Raw genomic sequence first — 19,259 nt, forward strand, 5'->3', positions numbered from 1 at the left:
GTAAAGAGGGCAAGTTGGTGTGTGTGTGTGTTGTAAAGAGGGCAAGTTGGTGTGTGTGTGTGTGTGTGTGAGTGTGTGTGTGTGTGAGTGTGTGTGTGTGTGTGTTGTGTGTGTGTGTGTGTTGTAAAGAGGGCAAGTTGGTGTGTGTGTGTGTGTTGTAAAGAGGGCAAGTTGGTGTGTGTGTGTGTGTTGTAAAGAGGGCAAGTTGGTGTGTGTGTGTGTTGTAAAGAGGGCAAGTTGGTGTGTGTGTGTGTGTGTGTGTGTGTGTGTGTATCATTGGCATGGTTCTCATGTCAGTGTCTTTTGATATTGATCAATGTCTCTTTCATTGTGGATTACAAGCCGATTACAGCTCCGCTTCTTACGGACAAGTGAATTAGAATTACAGCTCCGCTTCTTACAGACAAGTGAATTAGAATTACAGCTCCGCTTCTCATGGACAAGTGAAGCAAAAGTGTTCGGGAAACACGTCATCTCTTTTCGCGAAGTTTGTCTCCTATCAGGAAACTTTACGTCTGTCGGCATCGTGGTAATGCATTGACGAATATGCGCAAAGTCTTGACAAGAGCACGGGAACGTAATTCACCACCAGAAGTTCGTCGTAGTTCTCTAACGTTCGCCGTTGTGATACGAACGTTCAAAGACTGAACGTATGTAATTCCAACATTGTGACCCAGCCCTTTGATCTTTTGTGTACTTTGTCTCTCCCCTTGAGACACCACCCACAGGATGGCTCAAAGAGCATGAGACACTTCGCCAGCGTCTTCCGACATGAATCCACTCCAACGAAGATTACATGTAGTCGGCATCTCTCTCTCTACCCCTCGGCCTTCCCATTCTTCGTTATCAAACGAGATGATCGAGTGACCATGCCACTTCCTACACCTTAGCTCAGAACTTGATAAGAGCACTCTGAATTTAGGTCAGAGCTTGATATGAGCACTCCGAATGATTTACGATAATGAAAAAGTAATACCACCACTGTTTATCTACAAACTGATAAGGCTATTATGTAAGAGATAAGAAAAATTACTGATAATGATAATACATGGTTAGGAATTTCGAGATATTCCGATAGTAATAAATGATTGTGGGTGATAAGGCAGATGGGTATTGATAAGCACTCTAGAGGAAAATTCAAATGGCAAGCTCTCCTAAAGCCATTTTAAGATGTTCATACGTTGCCTAAAGCAACTTCTATGGGTTTACTATACCTTCAGTCATATCCAATATGGCCTCTCAGATGAATACGTCTCCTTCCACACATACGCGATACATCGCTCAGTCCAGCTTAATTCCAGTGTCAGCTGGATTCGAAGCTCGAGGCTTCTTGTTGTTAGCTTGGTCGAACTCTGGCACCGCAGAAGCTAAAAACGTCGAGATGAGAATTTGGTACAGGAAGGGAGGATTGTTTGTTGAACGGACCCTCGCCAAACACACACACACACACACACACACACACACACACACACACATACACACACACACACACACACACACACACACACACACACACACACACACACCGGCGGAAAAGTTGAGCCAGATCTGTGCTGATGCGTCAGCACTGATCAGAAGGAAGTGCGGGTTTTGACCTACTTAATCTCGGTTAACGTTATCACAGTAGCTGTGTGCTCTCTCTCTCTCTCTCTCTCTCTCTCTCTCTCTCTCTCTCTCTCTCTCTCTCTCTCTCTCTCTCTCTCTCTCTCTCTCTCCGAATGCTCTTTGAGCAGCTCCTCATCCACGTCTGTCGCTTTGGTGCAAAGTGCCTCCTCTCCTTTTCCACCTCCCATATTGTTCGTACCTTCGTGCAACTAACTTCCCTCGCGTCCTCGCCTCGCACCCGCCCCTCTGCTCTGTCCTCCCACACCCGCGTCCCGTGGCGTCACTTGCTACAATACCGCCTTTCCAGGTATCACTGGATATTGAGGATCTTATTGCTTCTCTTCGGGGTGACTCTTGTCTCCTTGCTATTATTCTGTCAGGAGCCACACGATCCGAGCGTGTACATCGGAAGAGAGAAAGATGGACCTTCCATCTCCAAAAGTAGGTATGATTAGAAATTAACCAGGAATGAAGCGACGTATCTTCCTACCCTGGTCATACTCCACTCTTGGTCAGTATCTCGAACCGTGTGCATAGCAGCGTCGGAGGCGTTATACCAGTCCGTCAAGAGCCGATGGAAAGATCAGAAGTACTGAAATGGACTTGTTATGGGTTAATGGCGTCTCCGCTAGATGGACAGCCCGCACTGCTTTCTCCTTATTCATTATTTCCCTTTCTGATATTTGGCATTCCTCCATTCATCTCCTTTTCTTCCCTGCTGCTTTCTAACTTGTCCGTTGTGACAAATATTCTTACCTCTGACCAACAGTAACATCAGAGTTCGGTGTGTTGAAGGCATGGTATATTTAAGAGGAACCTGGTATAAATACAGGCACGTTACGCAGTTCCTCCTGTAGAAGGCTAATAATATCCCACAGGTTAAGAAAGGACGAGCCTCCTCGTCATCTCTTGTTGGCAACACACTGGCCAGAGGCGTCTATTTTAGGCCGACCTGTCGGCTCTACTAAGCCCTTGTCTAGGGTCTTGTTAAGGGTCTTGGAGGTGTACTCCACGCATCGTCCGAGTGTCGTCTAGGGGTCTCTTCAGCTGTCCCTCATTGGAATTAGAAGGGTGCCTTCTCTATGAAGGCTTCGACATGGTATGGGATACGTATCTAAGAGTTTCGATACACTGTGATGATTGTTCTGAATGCGAGAATGAGGTGATGAGAGAGAGAGAGAGAGAGAGAGAGAGAGAGAGAGAGAGAGAGAGAGAGAGAGAGAGAGAGAGAGAGAGAGAGAATTGTAGGAAGATAGACGGGGACATATGAAAAATGAAAAAAAATGGAGAGGAAAAACAGAGAGAGAGAGAAGAGAGCGAGGAGGTGAACGAAAAAGGATTGACAGTAATCATTCTTGAAGGCAACTTCCACAGTTAGTATTAAGGAGTGCAGCACAGTCGATTATGTACAAGACCTTTCTGGTGAAGGACACTGTGAATCTGCCAATGAAAGTACATCTGGTTACAGTAAAAACTATAATGACCTTATAGTTGATCCATCAGGCATACTGACATCGCAGTGGAAAGGTAGTTGAAACCAAACTTTATAAAGAAAGGAATCCTATGGCTGACTGACATGTGAGTTTTATAGCCTCCCTGGACACAACGATCTTGTCCTTCCTGCCACTCACAGATCATCTTACAAGTCACCAGCCTTAGATGTCGTCCACCAGATAGAGGTATTGACGTGTGTCACAACTCGGAGGGGGGAGGAAGAAAGGTAAATGCCCTTCCTATACTGGGTATAAGAAGACCAAGTTGGTCTTCGAGTTGAGACAGTGCGACTCTGAAGATCGTCTCGTTGGTACAGATCAAAACAGATTTCATTCCAAATTTGGATCAGACATTGTAACCTACAGTCGTACCCGTTCGTCACATGGAGATAGTAGTTTGTTTTTGCTACATATACGTACTTACAAACTTAGTAGACGAGTCGCTTTCATCCCCAAGAGTCCTAACTAATAACGTCAAACACTTCATACTCGATATTAACATATTCCTCCATAAAACTTTGCTTTACCACAAACTTTCACATCTCACTTTCTCCATTCACGCTCCGTTCCTCCTCATCGGCAACATGTTGCTGTTATCAAGCCTCTTTCTCAACTCTTGCAGTCCATAAATCTTGGCAATACTGCCTCTCCCACTCCTTAAAATCTCTCCCGTGCGGTAAAGTATTGCCTGTCGTATATTTCATCGTCTTGTCACTCTCCATCGCAATATGGAGTAGAATATTTCTCTTTTCCTTCTTCAGGAAGCCTTGCGCACAGTTACACTACTGAGAATTCACAATGTATCAAAAAAAAAAAATTGTTCTGTAATATTTGCATGATTTCCGAAGGCTTATTGTTTTCCCTTTTTCTGTATGAATACACTTTTCCTTCGTCTTGTATTACCATTTTGTTTAAGGTTGTCATCTCCTACATACTGAAGTTCGTTCATGACCCTTCTTATCCCATGTCTACATGGATTTGCTTTCTGATTGCACAGTTCCTGGAGCTCACATTTTTCTTACTGGGTTCCTTTTCCTTTTTTTTTTTCTGTCTTTGCGACATGATTGCGCGAGAAGGGAGCATCCAAGAGCTTTCGCTTAAGGGTCAAAATCCATCTGCCAACTTAGATCTTCCCTCTTACTTCTGTAAAACCTCTTAGTCCACAGTTAGGTAACAGAACCTCTTTAAGACTCTCATAGATCCTGTGCAGTTCATATACTCGACACATGAGAATATCTGCTACAAAGACAGAGATAATAACCTCATCACCATGTTTGCTGCTTCGTAATTTCTATACAGTGTGTGAGAGAAGCAACGCTTGCAGTGCCCTAAGACTCGCCTTCCGTGCTACAAATTATGAACCGATAGTCATTTTAGCTACCGTACCTACCGCCGCCAGATGAAGCTTAGTGTTAAAAAAATCAGGGACATAATTGTCATGGGAGGAAACTTTTGCTGTTTTGCAAGGATCAAATCATAACACCTGAGTTGCCATCTATGACGAACCCAGATTGATTTGTTTACCTCTTTCTTTTTGAGATGAAAAATTTGTTGTCCATCATGATGATGGATGATGTTCAGGTTAATACTAATGATTATCATTATAGCATTAGGGGCTATAATGATGCATAAGAGCCCTTTAATGACGATAAGCGTGATGATGTTGATGAATGTGGATGAAAACTATTCTGATGATCATACACCTGATTACGAAAAATGAAATGTACCTATAGAATATTGGTCACGAAATTGGTTGAAGGCAGTTATACTAGGTAGGGGATGGGAGTCTGGAAATCGAACAGTTGTGATGATAAATGAGAAAGTAAATGCTTCATAGGATGGCAAGGGAGCGACGCAGATCGAGTCGTACTTATGAAAGTAATGAAGCAAAAAACAGTCAACAGCTCTTCGATGTGAAAAGCCCCTTCCGGAGATAGAGGTACATAAGAATTCCTATCCAGGCTCATTGCAGCGGATGTTTACCGTACAAACAGCGGTGTTCAGAGTGCTTTTATTGCGGGTGGAGGAACGGGGGAGAGAGAGACGGAGGAGCGGGAATAGAACGTGGAAGGAATGGCAAAACTTGGTTAGTAAGCCTCAAGACGGATCAAGTAGGAGAATCTTACAAATTGATTACGTGCTTCTTTGTGTTTCAAGGCTACGCTACTGTCAGTAGAAGGGAAAGGATGGACTCCTTTTCAGTGGGATTGTACTCCTGATGAAACAGCCTCGCCGAAGATGGCTTTTCACACGCAGCCTAACCACAATCGGGTGGAGTCTGATAACGTCATGTTATTACGTAGTAGTTTAGTGTACACTTGTGTGGTACATCACATAACCTTCAGTTAGGAGTACAGCCCACTGTAGGCTCATGTTCCACCTGCCAGATACATCTTTGCCCTTTTTTGTCTCTGGTTGTTACAGCATCACTGCCTGGTTCTGGTCTCGAGCAGGCTCTAGGAGCACTGTGGTATAGTTCGCATTTCTCGTATCCTCTATACATCACGTCTGACGTATGCCATAGTATGTAGGCTGGTCAATCAAGTGTTTCAACCTGAGTAACAGTTCAGGCCACGGACAACTGGTTAGTTATCTGGCTTCAAGACTTGCTGTACCCATGATCATCTGGCTCTAAGACCTAATATACCCATATTCATTTGGCGCCAAGAGCTATTGTACCCATACACATTTGGCTCCAAGAACTACCATACCCACATACAGCTCGCTTCAAGACCTTGAAATCTCCTTTACCTCTGTGTCCGCTAGACTTCATGACTTGCTCTACACGAATGTCAGTCTGGCATTTTAATCCCCATGTATCTCGCCGAGACCCTCTTTTGACTCCGTATATCTGATATCAGTCCACAGCAACACCAGCACCTCATACTTCCTCTCCTACATCCTCCCCCTTCCACTCCCAGACCATAAGATTAACATCGTCAGGATCAACGATCCCTTCTGTCCAATCTCCAAAGTACGTGCTGTGTCAGACCTCAAGATTCCTTCCCTCCCTACCGTTCTCTCCCCCATTCCCGCCCTTTGCAGGACCCGAGTTCCTGTGGCTTTCAAGGTCCTCGCCTCCTCAGCCCCACTCTGCTTTAATTTCAAAAGCCATTCCTAAAACCCCGAACCCCTAACCTCTCCGCCACGCAGGTCCCCAGCGATATCGGTAGATTCCTTGAAAGGTTACGGTTAAGGGGCAAGAAGGGCAAAATTCTGGGTCACTATGAGGGATGATGTTACGACGTAGTGGCGAGGGATAGTGCTCCAAGCAGAGCAGAAGGATGGGAGGGTGGAAGCTTGGTCGGAATGAGCAGCTCGTACATGCAGAGGGCCAGGTTTATGGTAGAAACATTGGTGAACAGGTCTTGTGAGCATATGGTCAGATTTATGCCTGCAACTTGCAAAGAACCAGTAATGTTAATGCTAATCTCTTACGTGCAATTGATCAGTTGCAGAACCGAAACCGTGGTGGGCAGTAGCTCCGTACGAAGGCATAATCTTAAGCCTTGGAATACTATGGATAACAACCTCATTAAAATTTCGATAAAAGTGGCACAGGTTGAAATGAAAGTGCATTAACAGTGAATGTTTAAATGTTAGTATATATCTTGAGTTCTGGAGTGTCAACAACGGAACGAAAACATTTCTAAAAGGCTATATTCTATTTAGCCGTCTGTCTGTTTGTATATACAGGACTGTGCGTACTTACCTGTCCATCTGCGTGAGTAGAAAGACAAATATTTGACCAGATTCGACGTGGAACTAGAGCATAACTGCTTGCTTTGAGCTGTTGCTACACACGTTCGTGTTCATAACACGGCTGGTGTTAAAGACGATAGCTTGCGTTTGACCCACAGTTATCAGACGTCATTTATCAATGGAAACCTGTAATATCCTAACTACCAGAGTGTGTACCAAAGAGTAAAAAGTGTCCTCAGATCCATAAGTGTGTGTTTCCTAAGCCACGAGGGTATGATTCCGAAGTATATAAAGTGTGAACCGTGAGTGTGTGTTCAAGAACGTTAGTGTGCTTATTGTACCGTGAGTGTATCATCTGATCCCTGAGTATGTCTTAGACCGTGAGTGCATCATCTGAACCATGAGTGTGTTTAGAAGTGTGAGTGTATCTCTGAAGTGTGGGTATATCATCTGAGCCCTGAGTATGTCTTAGACCGTGAGTGCATCATCTGAACCATGAGTGTGTGTCTAGAAGTGTGAGTGTATCTCCTGAAGTGTGGGTATATCATCTGAGCCCTGAGTATGTCTTAGACCGTGAGTGCATCATCTGAACCATGAGTGTGTGTCTAGAAGTGTGAGTGTATCTCTGAAGTGTGGGTATATCATCTGAGCCCTGAGTATGTCTTAGACCGTGAGTGCATCATCTGAACCATGAGTGTGTTTAGAAGTGTGAGTGTATCTCCTGAAGTGTGGGTATATCATCTGAGCCCTGAGTATGTCTTAGACCATGAGTGCATCATCAGAACCATGAGTGTGTGTCTAGAAGTGTGAGTGTATCTCCTGAAGTGTGAGTTTTATCACCTGGCTAACAAGTGCGACCGTGTCTCTCTCCTGAACCCTAAATGTTAAGAGAAGTGCGAGTGCAAGGTAGATCCCGGGTATGTCTCTCGTGCACCTGGGGCTAAAGGTACCTCAAAATTTCGACATACAACCACAGATTAATCCAGTACACAAAGGGGTGAGTGGCTTCTTTACCTTCATAACCCAATATTTTTTGGTGACGCGAGGAGACAAAAGGAATGAGTAAAGAAATCTGAGAAAATCTTTTCAAACAACGCATTGTTCTGGGCCAAGACAGCAGCGCTATTCTCTTGTTTTCGACTTTTAGCGTAATTTCCAGACGATGTTAAAACTTTACACAGCGAAAAGTGAAAATAACAATATGAAGCTTGTAGCTGCTGCAGATGACTACACACACATGCATGAGTGTAAAACTCCTTTTACGTCCAGTACGAATGGGTAATTACCTACATATATATATATATATATATATATATATATATATATATATATATATATATATATATATATATATAGAGAGAGAGAGAGAGAGAGAGAGAGAGAGAGAGAGAGAGGTGTTGCCATACTCCAACTACTTCAGGTTGAATTACGAGTGAAGAGTCAGCTGTAGCAAGGCTTTATTATTGTCATTTGCCGAGAGAGGGAGTACGATCTTGTCAAAGAGCTTTTCACCCTGACAGAGTACATCCTGTCTATGCGACTGAGGATAGCGCAGCCTTGAAGCTGCAAGAGTCCCATAAAAGGGATTACATAAATTATTTATCTCGTTTATATGTAATTACCCCGGAACTAAATTCTGCGAACGAGTCTTGGTGTTACTCAGGGCCTTTTCAAAGGCTTCTGCAGCTCAAGGCGGTGCTACATCTAGCAGCAGGAACATGTAGACTCCTTTTGGGATAGAGCTGTGACACGTGACTTTTCACTCGCAGTGTAACCTTGAGTAGGCGGAGTCTGGTAGCACATATATACTCGCTATTACTTCGTGCCCCAAGAGCCCCTTCTATATTTATAGGGCTTCCATCTTGAAAACTTTGCTTCTTTCTTTCATAATTGATCCCTGTTTCCCGGGTGAGCGAGGTAGCGCCAGGAACAGACGTCCGCTCGTTCACATTGTCGAGCTGACGTGTGAAATGCACCGAAACCACAAAATGATATTTCAGAGAGTCTTTGAAAAGTCTTCTTTACCAAGAAATGCCAAAAAACGTTACCACTGTTATTTGATATTCTTCTGAACATCGTATAATTAGCGAAAGTACCATAATTCATTTCTCAGCAAGCCATTTATCCAAGTATGTATGAGAAATGATAATATTCTTTCTATATTTTGTTACGGGTAATAGATTTAAAAGGCAATTTTTGATGATGGTATTAACTCGGTAAGATGCCATTTTCCATACACTTGATTGACGTACAGTCTCACTCTCCCTTACTCTTCTTTCTTACTTTTCTCACGAGACACTGCTCACTGGTCTCGTTGTCAGTCTTTTCCACTCGTTCTTACCTTCACCCTCTCTGTTTTCTACAATGTAAACTATCATTATATTACTTTTCAATATTATGGAGGCTAGAACCCTGTATACCAGACCAGCCAGGCTGTTTGGGCTCCATGGGCCTGCGGCTCAGACCCAACCCAACAGCCTGGGTTGTGTGGGTAGAAGACCCACGAAGACTTTACCAGGCCTTCATTAGGTATACTTATATGTTTTGGTTAATTATCTGTCGTAATATTTAAGGACGATCATGACCCTACAGAAACTAAGTAATTCTCTCTCTCTCTCTCCCTCCGGCAGGGCCTTCACTCGAATCCTCTGCTCCTGTTGTCCCCGACGGTGTCGCAAGCGGTACCAGACGAGGTGGAAAGGCGGAATAGCACAGGTAAGACTAGTTCGGGTGTAGAGGGACTCATTCGGTAAGGTCCGTGGGTATCATAAGCTAGCAGGTGTCTGTGAGGCTAGGGCGAAATGACGAGAGTCGTCCAGACATTGAACAAGAAGGTGGTAAGGATATGTGGCGTGTCCCCAGGTCGTCAGGAAAACAAGTTAAGGTTCAAGACAGGATTCGTAGGAGTTTACAGAGGTAATCACAGGCTATCAGTTCTCTCATCACTAATATGAATATGAAGAGAAAATACCGAAGCTCAAACTAGGGTAATTCCTTTCAACATCTGATATAGGCGGACGACCACCATCAAGGTAGTGAAAGATGAAACGATATGTCACAGGAAACAACAGCTTTGAGCAAAGTAACATTGTTTTGTTTTGTCAAGATTTTGCCCACAGAATTTCGCCTGTCTCTAAACCTGAAATGAAATTGGTTCACAGATTCCTTTTACCCAAACCTTATCTTTGTTTAAGATGTATGCACACTGGATTACTACGGGACTGTATAGATGGTGTAATTAAGCCCGTTTACACGGTAATTAATCATTTCTAATGTTCTTTTTTCTTATTTAAAGTATACAAAATTTTTCCTTGATCACTCTCGGAGAATGAGTAATCTAGCTCATTTCACTCACGTAACGTGTACAGGAAATCCTCTGGACATAGGAAACTTCAGGTCTATTTAGTGAAATCTGGCTTACTGTCGACATTTTCCCCCCGACTCGTTGTGTGTGGATTTGATGTTAGGTTGCCTGTCCATCTGTCTCTTTTTCTCCAGATATATCTGCTATATTTCTACTAATCTTACCGGTCACAGAGGACTCGAGAGTTTGTAAGTTCTTCAAGATGGGATCTAACACCATAATGAAGCTGGTTTGATCCAGTTTGCATCCAGTTTTAAACCATTTCAAAGAACTTATGTGTGTAAATGTAGGCATATTTTTCTTTCACACCTCCTCTGTAAAGGCTACTTGTGAAAGTCTAACGTTCATGCATATTTTTTGTGGGAGGGATATTCCATGTGTGAAGTTAAGGTTTGATATTTTTCAGACTAAAAGAGAAAGAATCATGATTGTTACCGTCTGTGAAGCATTTTCTGTATCTGTAATATTTAGGCTCGTATGTCTGTAACATTGCGTAATACATTGCAACATTGCGTATTACATTGTAACATTGCGTAACATTGTGTATTACCCAGAGTTAAGAAATGTGGGAAAGGATGTGTGGCCTAGTTTTTAATCTATACCACTGTCTGTCTTTATATGTCTTGTTTAAAGATGTTTGAGTGATACACTTGTAACGATGTATCTTTCGTTTGCATTATTTATTCTGTAATTGGGAACTATAGAGAAATTATCTCTTGTCCTTATGTTCTTCACGATGAGGTCTGAAGCATGTGTAAAACTAGTCATGATTTGTTTTTGTATTCTATAAAATGTGATAGATAAGTAGTCAGCTGGTCTGGACCCCTCTTCATATGGTAGCTGATATCGTAGGAAAATAATAATTTGCCTCCCAGTTATATCTATTCAGTTTTGGATTTATAGCTACATTAGTAATATATCTATCCATCTTTACATCTGTACAAAAATGGATACCCGAGAGTTGTATGAACAGCTAGGTTGTTTTTTTAGAGTATTGTGGAAGATATAATGCCCTTTTATATTGTTTGTGAATCTTTTACTTTGCGAGATTGAATGATGAATGAATATTGTATTACCATAGATGTAAACGTGAGACCTAACATTTTTCATCAGCAATAGAAATTATTCACTGTGATATTAGCATGTGTTTCACTAACGCTAGGAGAAAGTATCGAGAAATAGTTACATTGCAGTAGTTGACATTAATTTCTCTCCATGAATTAATCCTACGCTTTTAATTGATGGAATATCCTCATAGACATCTCTCATGTATATTCTCTTTATGCCTATGTGATAAATCATATGCATCATGTGCCATGATGTGTCAAATTAGAATTAATATTTCGTGAACACAGTTTTGACCACAGGAAATTTGACAATGTAAAAAGAAAACGAACACCTAGAAAGATGACATGTAACACAACACACACACACACACACCCACCTAAACAAGCATATGCACTCAGTCACACACCCGATCTGTGCCAGTAATGCCACGCCGAGAGCACACACACACACACACACACACACACACACACACACACACACACACACACACACGACACTAGACAGATTCTAAGTGCTTCACGAGAGGTTTAGTTGAGGAGTTCGTGGTTTGGCCACTAGGCAGCCATCTGTTCTGTTGTACACTCGACCACAGGAGTTCGCGTGCACGTGTACCTACTATGTCTGTGTTGAATGAGCTGGTAACATTGTATGTGGGGGGATGGGGGGGCCGAGTAGTAGCGATACGCGGAACATAGTACAATGACGTGAACTGTTACATAGATGGCCACTAAAAAAAGTCATATTGTTCATGCAAATGGGACTGGTAGTATGTTTTGTATAACTGATAACGATCAGGCGTTATTAAAAAAAAACACCGATGACTGTTAATGAACGTAATATTTCGTGGTGTTTCTAAGAACTGCTACTTTCTCACAGCACCCGTCATTTATCACGCAGTATGTAAGATGGCACTTTATTAGCAAGAACACTTTGATTGATTCATTTCTGGCTAACTAATCAACGGTTAACGTCGCTCTTAGTGTGTTCCACGTACTGTTACTCCTCCCTACATACAGGTATTATCAGCTCATTTGATATAAGCATACTAGGTACGTGTTTGCGAACTTCTGGTGATCAAGAACACACCACAACAGAACAGGCTACTGCACATAAGTCAAAAGAGCATTGGATGCGCCTGGCAACCATACGGGGATGCCCCACGCTCAATCGTGAGCGTGTATACATAGGTGTGTCGTTTCAACGCCGAAATGCATGGTTTAAAGCGCAGACATGAGGACTAACAGATTCTGAAATTATCAGAATAATTAAAAGGGACTCGGGTAAAACTAAGAGCGCACGCGGTGAGTGAAATACACAGATAAAGATCTGTTTGATAAATGACGATATAATGTGTATATTAAATACGTTTTTATTCTCAGCAGGACGGGAATATACGTATGATTAGTGAAGGAATTAATGAGGAAGCGATAAAAACTGGAAAGAAATGTGGAATGACATTTGGGTGGACTTAAAGCTGATAATACATTGATTCGGCGGCCAGTGTTCAAACAGGTTTGGAATGATGTATCCGTTTCCGTTGGCATACAGACTCTGGGAGTATTGACAGATGGAAGGTATAGGGGTGGACAATCAACGGGAGATCGAAACCCATAAAAAAGCGGAGGGGTAGTGGAGTCGGTGGGAATTGTTGTAATGCCAGCTTGAGAAATAACCATAGTGGCATTATTCGTTACGTATTAAGAGATACAATAATGCGTTAACATGGTTCGTTGGCTGGTAAGGCTTGATGCCTATCAAATACCAGGATCATCAAGGCCGCCAACGTTGTGATATCCACCAACTGATAGATCTTTTGACACCTTCTTCAGGCATTAGGGATAATTGAAATACATAAGTATCATAGCCTACTTAAACTAGGTTGAGAACCTGATTGACCAGTTTTGGGTCCTGAGGTGAATATTTCTTGACATAACACGATAAATGTACTTGTATTCAAATGAGGTTAATAATGAAAATTATTAAGGTAAAGACGAAAATGAGTTTTTAGAAGCAACAGTAGGTCATACGTAAATATTAAACAGATTTACAGTCACTAAATATATATATATATATATATATATATATATATATATATATATATATATATATATATATATATATACTTCTCATTCTAATGCTTATGGAAATCCAATTTTACTCTTCATATTCATCCTCCCCATGCCACTTTCAACACCACTTACTATATTAGATCCATTACATCCCTTCAGAACCCCAAATATCACATGAAGAGTTCTCCTCATCCCCACTTTACCAGATTTCTCAATCTCCCCTTCGACGTCAAAAGAGAAAAAAGAGAATTCGTCCAGTTAAACTGCATTTGTCATCTCCGTGTCACATTCAGCCGCGTCAGATGCATAAATCAATGTGGTGGTTGGTTGTATTGGCCATAGTACAGGGGTAATGCTGTAGACTCGTAGATCATGTCATGGGACTTCGAATGTGGTCGGATCGGCTTGAGGAACGTGTTCCTAACGGTGTAAGCGTGAAGGCAACCCACTCCATCACATCGAACTCCTTGTGACAGCGAACATTTCCCAACTGGAAGACTAGCAACACCTTACCACACCTCCTGCAGTTCTCTTATTACCTCCTTCAACGCTGTTGATATACCTATCGAAGGATTTGATACCTCAACTAACACTTGAGGTTCCGTTGGTATATTTCTTCACAGTATGAGTCAGTCAGTCAGTCATTCCTGTTTTTTTTCTCCTAGGTATGTATGATTTTTCCCTGACGTATTCTTTTTTTAATTCCACTCGCAACGTAGACTCGACAGTTAAAAGTATATGATTTCTATCCGGTAATGCGCTACACTTCTACCATTTCACCACTCTCTCTCTCTCGCTTGATATTCATAATTCCAGATGAGATTAAGACTTTAAAACCAGCACCAGTTGCCTGCTGAACCTACGATAAAATTTGCCAGGCGATACAGCGCCCCGAGATTAGAATATACCTAGCGAAATGACGTACACTGTTTAAGATACGGAGGCAAATGAAAAATTAACACACTCTCGCTATTAGATACGAGGCAGATGAGAAGGATTTTATTCCGGGTCATCGCTTGGGACTCGTTATAATATGAGTGAGCGCTGGATAGGATAAGAACTTGAGAATTCATACATAGGTATTTCGTTGCATATTAAGAGGTGCTACTGAGTGACACATTATGAACCCAAGAGGCTGTTGGCTATTTAGAACCCACGTAAATTTCAGAAATCATATCAAGGACAAAGAGCTATAGTTGATTTTGAACTGCCTTCCCGTTTTCTCTGAAAGACAGGAATGGAGTTAACTCAATCAGGCTGAATTGAAGCCTAAAAAATTCTACACCTGCCAGGATGATACAAGGTTCACAACTCTCACTCCAAATGGTGAGAGTTAAAATGCATCAGACGTCAGAGAAATAATCTAGGAAAATAAAGATGAACGATAATATAATTTCGAGTGAAGTTAGAACCAGAGAGAGAGAGAGAGAGAGATAACACAGTTAACAAATGGGAAAGCCTCCCTGGTAGAGGATAAGGCATCTCACTGTACTGTGATGGAGTTTCTTTCCTCTTGAAAATAAAACTTTTGAAACAAACTTAGATTTAATACACAATGATCAACCGCCGGCTTCACCTAACTCGTACGTTGCAAGCGTGCAAACAGTGTTTATCCATCGTGTACCTGCAGGCTTACTGCTCTCTCGTTATACAGAAATACTGATTGAACAGAGTGATCCCTGACGACTGACTACAAGAGCAGTTGCTTCTCCCAGCGGCTACTACGTTGACGAAGCAATGGGTCAGCTCAACCTTCAAGAACGATTGCTTCTCCCAGCAGCTACTACGCTGACGAAGCAATGGGTCAACTCAACCTTCAAGAACAGTTGCTTCTAGCAGCTACTACGCTGACGAAGCAATGGGTCAGCTCGACCTTCAAGAACAGTTGCTTCTAGCAGCTACTACGCTGACGAAGCAATGGATCAGCTCAACCTTCAAGAACAGTTGCTTCTCCCAGCAGCTACTAAGCTGTCGAAGCAATGGGTCAGCTCAACCTTCAAGAACAGTTGCTTCTCCCAGCAGCTACTACGCTGACGAAGCAATGGGTCAGCTCGACCTTACTCTGCTGAAGTGCATTAACAACTTTGGCGGAGATTCAGTGCGAAAATTCGTAGAAACTACAGCAATAGGACAGTCGAAAAATATGACTACTTTTGCTATCATTTAAGTCTCTCTTGTTGCCTTTTCCTTTTACCTCATTCCTCTTAGTTTCTGGATGCAAGATCAATGTATAATACCTTCTATGTCATTTCATTATCAGTAACTTTTATGAGCAGCTAATTAGATAAGAGGCGTTCCCTTTTTCTCTCGTTCCCACTATTCACAACACACACACACACACACACACCCACAACTACTTAACTGCGCCCATAAACTTAGAGAATCGCGTTCGCTTTGTGCCACTAATGGCACACCAGATAAGGGGCTGTCGCTCACAAGCGCCCGTGCCAGGTATGAATGAGGGGGATCTTTTCTCTCGCTTCACTTGCCACAATGACAGATACAACACTGGACGAAATACACCATCACTCGTATGTAAATGCAATGCGCTTCACATACCTGCTCAGCATGTATGCTGTTTGTATAATAACAATAATGATGATGGTAATAATAATTATGATTACAATAATGTGATATGATAATAATAACAATAAGTAATAGGCTGTTGTAACCGAACCCCTTTCTTGCGCATATGTTTCCTTAATAATAGAAAATGGTGTGCAGGATGTGTACATCATTTAGTCCAGATTCGATAATGCCTTTATCAATCGTAGGCAGAAAAATTTTCAGTTGAAAACTGTCATGGATGTGGTATAGTGACTGTGATGACACTGTAGTTACACTGAGGTTGTAATGCAGTACTCAGTGCTTTGTTGGTGGTTGTGTATGGTAACCTGTTGTTTGCAGTGGGGGGTGAATGGAATCCAAAATTGAACGTATTTCTCTCTGTCAGTGCCATTGTTGTGTAACATGTGAGACACCCCCTCCCCGCCTCACTTCCATTGCTCAGAAATATAGGTAAAAAAAAGGTCGGTCTCTCTCTCTCTCTCTCTCTCTCTCTCTCTCTCTCTCTCTCTCTCTCTCTCTCTCTCTCTCTCTCTCTCTCTCTCTCTCTCTCTCTCTCTCATTCACTTCATCTTCCTCTGTCTGTCTATCACTCACCCTCTTTATACCAGACTTTTGGCCCTCTTCCCCGCAGCGTCCTACTTTCCACCACAAACTAATCTTCTTAGATTCGTTTTCCCCACAGGGATCCAGGAAGCAGCTTTCCCCGTTTCATCATGAGAGAATTATAAACCCATGAAATGCTCTCTCTCTCTCTCTCTCTCTCTCTCTCTCTCTCTCTCTCTCTCTCTCTCTCTCTCTCTCTCTCTCTCTCTCTCTCTCTCTCTCTTTCTGTGCGCCAGCTATAATAATCATTACCGATGTGCGCATGCCAGAGTTAATACGCTAACGTCGCAAGTTGTTATGAAGTTCCCCCCTACACAGCGTTAATGCTCAAATGCCTATTTACTTCTTTAAGTAGAGAGGTTCGTCTCTGGAGCACGAGAGTCGGTACGAACTCCTGTTGGTATTGATGACCTTGACCCTTAAAGCTGAAGTTAAAAGTCACCTCACCTTACCCAAGGGTCGGGGGGTCGTGTTTCAAGGGTCGTACCGTTGTGTTTCAAGGGATTGAGAAAAAGAATTTCACAATGGAAATTCAAGTAACTTTTATAAAAGAAACAAAGATTAATGACTTGTCGATGAGTTACGGAGCAATCTGTTGATAAGGCTTGTAATCAGATGAATAATTGGGATCATAGTTAATGACAGTGACGATGACGATACTGGTAAGAAACAGTAATGACAGTTTGTCACTATGATGATTGCCGGGTGTTGAAAACCTTCCCGCGCTCTGCCTCGTATTGGTAATGCACGATCAAATCTCGTATTCATTTCCCAGGCTGAACAAACCCCCCAAGGTCGTTCTGTAATGCTCATTATCATCTCGATCCATAGCCATCACTGAATGTGCACTCGCTGGCCATGACAGTTGTACCCGGAACTAACTTGTCTTATGATTTTTACCTTTTAACATATCCCAGAACAACACAACACAATGCATTCCTCAGGTCATAGTACGAGTTTGTTGAGGACTTTTGGTGTCCAGTATTAAAATGATGAATGCGAAGATTGATGGAGTACGAAGAAGAGCAAGGAGATTGATACCAGAGTTGCCCAACCAGTTATGCGAAGAAAGACTCTGACAATTGACTCCATTTTTTCTCGTACATGAACGAAAATTATGAGACGGGATTGTATAGGTTTTTGAAACACTGTCTAAAAGAACTCTTAGATAACCAGACATAACACTGAAATTCACTGGGAAAAAGAGTCATTTGAGAAGTAACTAAACACTAGAATAAATCATCCCATGATGTCCACAAACAATCATTAAGCGACTGGATATAAATCTCGAAGAAATCGGTTACGTATGATGAAAGAAAACATTTTCTCGGCATCATTTAGATACAAACCTTTCGGCGGATAGCGTCGGTATAGAAAAAAAAAAAAAAAACACGTCTCCTATTCCCACCTATTTTAAGTAGATAGATAGATATACAGGTGACTGAGGTTCACAAAGGTTATGAAAACTACTTCCAATGTACTTCATTTCAAACGTCCGATTAATTTTCAGTAAAGCACGCTAAGACGTGGTCCAATGCCAAGGCTCGCCGAGGAGATGATAAGGTTATCTGTAGCCTTTGTTTTCATAGATTTTGTGAATCCTTTGTCTGAATCCTATTCCCCATCGTGGGATAGTATCTCGAACAGTCTTCGAACTGCTGAGTTCGACCCTTGAACTAAGTTATTGGGCAATCGCATTGTCGTCCCACATTTCCGTTTGTTTGCCTCAAAGGGAACTTCATCTTTTCATGAATTTACTCCCTTTTATTTCCCGTAAATGAAAAAGAAACTGTTTCCTTCGGTATTTTTATGTATATTACATGACTGGCAACTTTGTGCTCATAAACCAGAACAAGTGATGTCTCTCTCTATTGATTATGACCGTTGAACTGACTGGCATTTTCCATTTTCCTCCTTGAATGTATCTGAGCGACTCTTCCATCAGCTGCGGTCTGGAACCACACCACTCCAGAGCGACGTACGTGGACTAATGGGATGGAAGAACCCAGGAAAAAAATGAATCTATATTTTTCAACGATGTTGAAAAAAGATCTTTTTTGTCAGTATATATTTTCACGAGACTTTAACCATTTATCGTATTTATTTCAAGGCAGAACTAAATAACTCTACAATACCAAAATGTAAATGAAGTGGAAATCATCACAAATAGTATAAGAAATTGGGAAGCGGAGTCGAGGAGACACTGTAATCAATAAAATGTAGAGTGTATTAAGTGGCCAGTGAGAAGACTGCGAATGCTCTTTGACTTACACTACACATAATCAAAGCAGAAGAACATACTGTATCCATCGAAGTGCCATTGCTAGTAGTGCCATTTCACGAACTATATATAGCCATCGCATTTACTTAGCTACTAACGCAGTAGGTACAGTGAGGTACTAAATCGATTATATTTATACATTATAAGCTTAATGGCTACATTATATTACGTATATATTGTCAACCATTTACATATACTCATGGCTGCGTAAGAACCTTCATTTATTTATCAGTATTGATATACGAGTCTGTGAATGGTTAGAGTTTATGGAGGAAGAATATGATGACAGACAGAATATGCACCTGACACAAACGGACCGATCAATGGGTGATATACGGGTACAATGGGGCGTTGATGGTGGAGCATATCGTCGTGATGGTGGAGCATAGCGTCGCCAGGTGAACAGGAGAGTAAGAGGACAGAAAGCCTCATGCTAGTATTGTCAAGCCCACACGTCATCCGCGACGATCAATTCATCAGGAGCCACTATTGTGGGCAGTGGCACT

At 42.0% G+C, this 19,259-nt stretch overlaps 1 protein-coding gene across 2 annotated transcripts in view; it reads left to right on the top strand.

Moving 5' to 3' along the window:
* LOC139765131 (dopamine receptor 2-like) overlaps positions 1–19,259 on the top strand; it is a 465,963-nt gene that overhangs the window by 427,682 nt on the left and 19,022 nt on the right. For both annotated transcript variants that reach the window (XR_011716584.1, XM_071692326.1), the window contains exon 4: positions 9,431–9,515. Coding sequence is in view for 1 of the 2 variants with exons in the window: in XM_071692326.1 (XP_071548427.1) it covers positions 9,431–9,515 (85 nt within the window). In the remaining variant the exon portion in view is untranslated. The remainder of the gene's footprint in view (positions 1–9,430; positions 9,516–19,259) is intronic.

The sequence above is a fragment of the Panulirus ornatus genome, chromosome 52 (assembly GCF_036320965.1).
Source record: "Panulirus ornatus isolate Po-2019 chromosome 52, ASM3632096v1, whole genome shotgun sequence".
Lineage (NCBI taxonomy): Eukaryota > Metazoa > Arthropoda > Malacostraca > Decapoda > Palinuridae > Panulirus > Panulirus ornatus.